Source organism: Pteropus vampyrus, unplaced genomic scaffold (genome assembly GCF_000151845.1).
Source record: "Pteropus vampyrus isolate Shadow unplaced genomic scaffold, Pvam_2.0 Scaffold28, whole genome shotgun sequence".
Taxonomy (NCBI): Eukaryota; Metazoa; Chordata; class Mammalia; order Chiroptera; family Pteropodidae; genus Pteropus; species Pteropus vampyrus.
The window spans coordinates 2,509,932-2,516,771 of NW_011888809.1; the positions used below are offsets into that span (position 1 = coordinate 2,509,932).

Below are 6,840 nucleotides of genomic sequence, written 5' to 3' on the forward strand. Positions count from 1 at the left end.
TTTTTTTTTTTATTCCTCCAGGGGCTGTTTGTTTTATGGCCCTCCTGGCACAGGCAAAACCTTGGTTGCCAGAGCATTAGCTAATGAATGCAGTCAAGGAGACAAAAAGGTGGCTTTTTTTATGCGAAAAGGAGCAGACTGTCTGAGCAAATGGGTTGGTGAATCAGAACGGCAACTTAGGCTTCTTTTTGATCAGGTAGGTGAAATCAGCTAATATGAGAATATCTTCTTTAGAATATTTAATACATTTAGTTTGTAAATGCAAACTTAATGGGGAGGCATATTTTTTAATCAGTATGTTAAATTTAGGATCAATAATCTGAATTTGACTGCCTTAGAGGTGTTTAATAGCAGTTTTACTAGTACCAATTTAAGATGATTCATGAAACATTGAGGTGGCTAACAGGTGTAATACCATGTGAGGTGCTTTTGAGAACCCTGATTATAACATATATATCATTAGATCATAATCTAATGGACGAAGTACAACAAGCTTAAAAAATTTAGCTTCTGTGTAAGAAATTGCACAGAGCAGTATATTATTTATTTTCATCAGGTATAGATATGGTGCTAGAAGAGTTCAGTAATAAATGAATGCTTATGAAAGACACAGTAAGGTGAGTGAATACGTGTAGGCTATCTTTATTTTTAACAGTAACTTTAAAAATATTATTTTCTAATACTTATAAAAATTAGTCCTGATATAAATTCACTTTTGATTGTTTGAGCTAGTGAATGCAGTCATTCATATTTGTCAGTACAACTTATATTTTATTATGGCTAAGGAAATTCACATGAAATTTTAAAAAATGCTTTCAGCAAGCATTTATTGAGTTCTCATTACTGAGTTGATGTGTGTCAAAGTCCTTTGAAATTGGTAAAGCACTTCAAATATTATTTTTAGTTATTATTAGAAAGAGGAATAAGATACAATTCTTACCTTCAAGATGCTCAGTGTCTATTGAGAAGTCAAATATATGCAGTTTATATGCTTCAAGAGAGTTTGATAATAATTGAAATATATAAATATCGAATAATATTGGTGGACAAGGGAAAAATTAGCTTGGGAATGCTGACATATTGTCTAGTGACTTAATTTTTGACAGTTAAACTTTTAGCCACTCCTTTCTGGGAGTAAGACTGTCCTTTGGTTTTATTTAAAACCATAGCATAAATCATGTTGCTTTTAAAATTGAAATTTACTTTGTTTTGTAGTTTTTTTTATAGGCAAGAGTAATGGAAATGTTTACTTTCTTTTTTTAAAAAAATTACTGATCGTTATTATTGTCTTTTTAAATGAATTTAATTCCTAAATTAAATTTTGCACTGAATAAAATGAACGAAGTATAATGTATTGGCTAAGAGTTTGGCCTTTGGTGTCAGTAAAATGTTAGTTTATATCTAGCTTTGCTGTTAAGTAGGTAACTTTAAGTAAATGAAAGCATCTGATCTAGTTTCCTCTTCTATAAAATAGGGGAAATAATACCTATCTCACTGGACTACTGTGAGATTTTACTGAAAAAAAGAATGTGAAGCGTGTATCACAGTGACCGGCTTATAATACAGTGTACTTTCTTTCTGCAATTCTGTGAGGCTGTAGTTCTAAAAAAGAGCTGTGTGTCATGTATATAAAAGTAATTATCAAATATTTACAGTTTTCCTTTTATTACATAATTCTTGTCTTTAAAATTTTTTTCCTAAAACCTAAGTTTTGTGGTTGAATTGTCCTTCATTTCAAATTATGAGAGAACACTGGAAGTTTAATGCATATCATATCAGTCAGGGAAATATGAAAAATTTGTATTCATTCTTTAGTAAGCTGTCCTTCCTGTGAACTACAATTTCTAGAAGTAATTTTGAAACATAAATAAACTATATTGAGTAAATTGTACAAATAAGGACTTTTCATATGTAATCTAATATTCATTTACCTTAAATCAAATTAAGTTCCTGCTAGATCTAAGATTTAAGTGAGAAAAATGACACTGTGAAAGTACCAGAAGAAAACTCAGGAGAATTTGGTTTGTCTGAATTGGAAGTCTAACTGTGCAAGAAAAGACCCACTAGATAATTTTTTTAAGGTTCTGAATGGTAAAATATTGTAAGCAAAACCAAAAGATAAATGGTACCCTTTGCAGAAAAATATTTGCATTTCCTTTCACAGAGAGAGGTGTAATTTTTTAAATAAATAGCTTCTAGAAATCAGTAAGCAAAAGGCCAGGAATCCAATAGAAAAATTGGCAAAGGATACAAACAGAACCCTCATAGAAAAAGCAATATAAATGGCTCTTAAACATATGAAAGTGCTCATCTTTATTGATAGTAGAAATAAAAATTAGAGTGAAACTGAGATACAATTTTTTGTACTAAAAAAGATCCAGAAGTTTGATAATACCTTGTTAGTGAGCACTCTTAAATATTGCTGGCAAAAGGGTAAATTGGCACATAAATGGGAGGCAATTTGCAAATGTCTGACTAAATTAGAAATGACACATGCCTTTTGAAACAGTAGTTCTACTTTTAGAATTTACTATATTGATAAGTTTATACTCATGGGAAATGTTAAATGTACACAAATACTTATTCAAGCATTGTTGATAATAGGGGACTAGTGTAATTATGGCACATTCACACACCATTTTGCAGCTGTTAAAAAGAATTTGGCAAGTCTTATGTAGTTATATAGAAGCCAATTAAAATATATTGTTTCTGAAAATAGGCTGTGTTATATGATTACGCAATGTGTCTAGTGTTTAAAATGCATTAAATAAAATAAAAGCAGTGTGTTTCAAAAGACACTTTTTTGTGTATGTGTATAAATGGTATTTATGAAAGAATAAACTGAAAACAGATCCTACTGGGAGAAGACCTTGTGGTTAGAGACAGGGTGATAAGGAGATATCCTTTTTACTCTTATCTTTTTTACCTGCTGCATGTTGTGTCATTTGCTTATATTAGCTATTAAGAAAACATAATAATTAAAATTTAAAAATGGAAACTAATACAATAAGTGATAGTTTTTTCTTTTTATACTAGGCATATTTGATGAGACCTTCTATAATATTTTTTGATGAAATAGATGGATTAGCTCCAGTGCGCTCTAGCAGACAAGATCAAATCCACAGGTAATTTTTCCTAATCTGATTATGTTGGATTCTTTTCACTCATTGACACAGAATTTAGCCTTAGTCCTTGGATGAGTACTGTGAGGCTTATAAAATGTGATCTGTGTCCTTGAGGAAGACTTTTTTCACTTAGCACAAGGGTCTGCAAATAACAGTCTGTGGGCCAGTCTAGCCTCCTGTCTGTTTTTGTAAATGATGTTTTGTTGGAGCACTGCTATGTTTATTTTTTGATTATATATGACTGCTTTTGCACTATAAGAGTAGAGCTGAGTTATGAAAGAAATATATGGCTTGTGAAGCCTAAAACATTTACTTTCTGGCTCTTTATAGAAAAAGTTGCCTAATCTTGACTTAGCATAATGTTTTTGAAATTTATCCATGTCATGTGTACTAATATTTTGCTCCTTTTCATTTCTGAGTAGTATTCCTTGGAGAGTATATATATGTATGTGTACCACAATTTATTTGTTAATCCACATGATGGAGATTTCCTTTGCTTCTATTTTTGGCTATTATGATAATGCTACTGTGAACATTTGCATACACATTTTCCTGTGGATGTGTTTTCATTTCTATTGGGTAAATACCTAAGAGAGGATTAGCTAGGTCCTAGGGTGAATGTATGTTTTCTGGAGTGACTGTACCATTTTTTGTTCTTACCTGTAATGTGTGAGAATTTGGGTTACTTATTCTTGCAAACATTTAGTATTATTATTCTCTTTAACTTTAACCATTCTTTTGGGTGTGTAGTAGTGGATTAATTTGCATTTTCCTGATAACTAATATTAAGCATCTTTGCATGTGCTTATTACCCATTTGGATATTTTTGTTTTGTGTAATATCTGTTAAAATCTATAACTGCTTTTTTTAAAAAAAGAAATCAGATTGTATGTCTTATTGTGTTGTAAGATTATGTAAGAGTTCTGTTGTCATCTTTATAATATATCCATTTCTCAGACTGTTTTTAATATCTTTTTTATCACTGGTTTTGTGCAGTTCGTTTAGTGATGTTCTTTGGTAGACTTTTCTCATTCTTGGATTGAGCTGCATAAGTCTGTGAGCTGCTTGTTTTCATCACAGTTGTAACATTTTTGGCCATGATTTCTTAAAATATTTTTTCCGTCTCCTTGTCTCTGTCTCTTCTGGTGGCCTTTAATTACATGTACATTAAGTTGCTTGTTGCAGTCCCACAGTTCATTGACCATTTGTTAATTTTGCTCTAAACTGTATTTTCTGTTTAATTTGGCATAGTTTTAATTGCTCTGTCTTCTAGTTAACTAATCTTTTCTTCTTCAATGTCTAAATCTGTTGTTAATCCTGTTGTATTTTTTGACATAACGTATTTTTGTTTTTATCTCTGGATGTTCTGTTTGGGTCTGTTTTGTATCTTATTTGTGCAGATATAAGAAACTTTTCAGCATATGGAATGTGGTTGTAATAATTTCCTTATCTGCCTATTCTAATATCTTAGTTCTGGTTTGCTTTAATTCAATTGCTTTTTCTCATTATGGGACTGTATTTTCTGTTTCTTTGTATACCTGGCAATTTTTATTGGAAGCCAGACATTATAATTTTTGTCTTATTGATATGATATTATAAATAAATATTTTTGAGAGGTTTTTTTTAGAGAGGGGACACAGTAAACTTACTTAAAAACAATCTGAGTGTTTTGAATGGTGCTTTTTAAGTTTGTTATGTGGGTCTAGAGTAGCCTTCAGTGAAGGGCTAATTATTCTCTACTAATAAAGTAGAGTCTTTCTGTGCATTATATGCAATGGCCCATGAGTCATGAGATGTACCACTCTGGCTCGTGGCAATATTCCTGGTTCTCTCTGAGTGTAAAGTACTGTTACTTCTATCCCTTCTGGGTATTTTTTTCCCTAAGCCTTGAGTAAATTCCTCACATGCATGCACTGGTCCATATTTAGCTGAAGTCTTGAAGGACTTTGTGTACATTTCCTGAGTTCACTCTCTGTGCATTGGTCTCCTCTCTGGTACTCTTTCCTGTGACCTCCAGTCTTCTTGGTCTCTTTGGAATCTCAGCCCTGTCTCTTCTGCTTAATGGGCCAGCTGATCCCTGCCAGCATTCCATCTCCCCTACATTGCAGTCTATAAGTGGAAAGCCATTAATTGGATCCTTGTTCCCATGCTTCATAATACATGGTTTTATAATTTTTTCTCTTCTACTTGGATAATTATTATTGATCTATCTTTATTCAGTCTAAAGATAGTACATTAACTATCTTTAGTCAGTCTTCACTTTTTCCTTTGTCATATTTATTTTGCTGTTTTGTCCAGCAACACATTTTTATTTCAGAGATTATATTTCTCAGTTGTAGGGCTTACATTTGATTCTTTTTCATTGTTTACATTTTTCTACTGTGACTTTCATCCACTTAAACATATTTCATTTTACTTCATTGAGATTAGTTAATAGTTGCTTTAAAACCCTCTGGTGTTTCAACATCTGGTTCGCTTCACTGTTAGACCACTCAATTTTCTTTTCTCTTGACAATATGTTCTGTTGTTTTGGTTCTTCATTTGTTGAGCAATTTTGGATTGAATCCTGGACATTATTAATGTTAATTTGTGGAGTCTGTGGATTCTGTTATTTTCCTTTTGTAAGTAAGTATTTCCTTTGTTTTAGCACATAATTTTCTGGTTTAGGCTTTGAAATACAGACTGTTTCTTGGCTGGTAGCACTGGTCTCCTTTCAGATCTTTTGTGTTTTGCTTAATCCTTTGAATTCTCTGTGCCCTTGTTGTTTGGGATCATTCAGAGATGTGGATGGATAGAGTTTGGGGATGTCCTCACTGGCTCTTGCCCTTGTGGGATCCCACATTCCATAGTGTTAATGGTTTTCTACCTTCTCTTTTTTGAACTCTCAGACTGGAAAAGTAAGGGATTTTCCCACATTATCTTTCTCTCCCATTTACTGTACTTAGCCTCCTGCCAAAAGCCAGAGAGAAGGGAACTTGTTTTCTGTATGTCTCCCTTTCTCCAAATGACCGTGAACTTCCACTGGAATCTATCTCTGCTTCTATCTCTGCTTAGTCACCAGTTCCTTCAGGTATATGCTTGTTTATTATGTATAGGTTTTATAGTTATTTTATGAAGGAGAGCAAGGGGTCATCTGACAGGGTCTTCATCAGACCTGGAAATAGAACCTTTGAGTAGCAAGCATGCAGGTTTTAATTTCTTGAATAATCACTAATAAAATAGAACATACTGTATAATTTCTAAACTATTAATGAGATATAGAATAATTAAAAGAAGTCAATCCAAAAGTAATCACAAAATGTGATTGTAGATTTAAACCCAAATGTTAAGGGATTGAATTTTTTTTTTTTAAAGACAAAGATTGTCAGAGTGGGGAAAACAAAATATAATGCTGTTTCATTTTTAAGAGACACATCTACATATAAGGACACAGAGAAGTGACAAAATTGTGGGGGAAAAGCTCACAACAGCTTAGAAATATACATAGCAGTGTTATTCATAATAGTCCAAAGATGGAAATAATTCAAATGTCCATCAACTGATAATGGATAAATAAAATGTGGTAATATGTATACAGTGGAGTATTTTTCAGTCTTAAGGAATGAAATTCTGACACATGCTATGCAGGTGTACCTTATACATGTACCATGGATGAACCTTGAAGTCTTTATGCTAAGTGGAATAAGCCGGACACAGTAGGTCACATTTATATAAA

The 6,840-nt window shown here is 32.4% G+C and overlaps 1 protein-coding gene across 4 annotated transcripts in view; it reads left to right on the forward strand.

Annotated features, from left to right (window-relative positions):
• ATAD2B (ATPase family, AAA domain containing 2B) overlaps nucleotides 1-6,840 on the forward strand; it is a 108,189-nt gene that overhangs the window by 31,404 nt on the left and 69,945 nt on the right. For all 4 annotated transcript variants that reach the window (XM_011356583.2, XM_011356581.2, XM_011356582.2 and 1 more), the window contains exons 12-13: nucleotides 22-196; nucleotides 3,037-3,125. In XM_011356583.2, coding sequence (XP_011354885.1) covers nucleotides 22-196; nucleotides 3,037-3,125 — 264 coding nt within the window. The remainder of the gene's footprint in view (nucleotides 1-21; nucleotides 197-3,036; nucleotides 3,126-6,840) is intronic.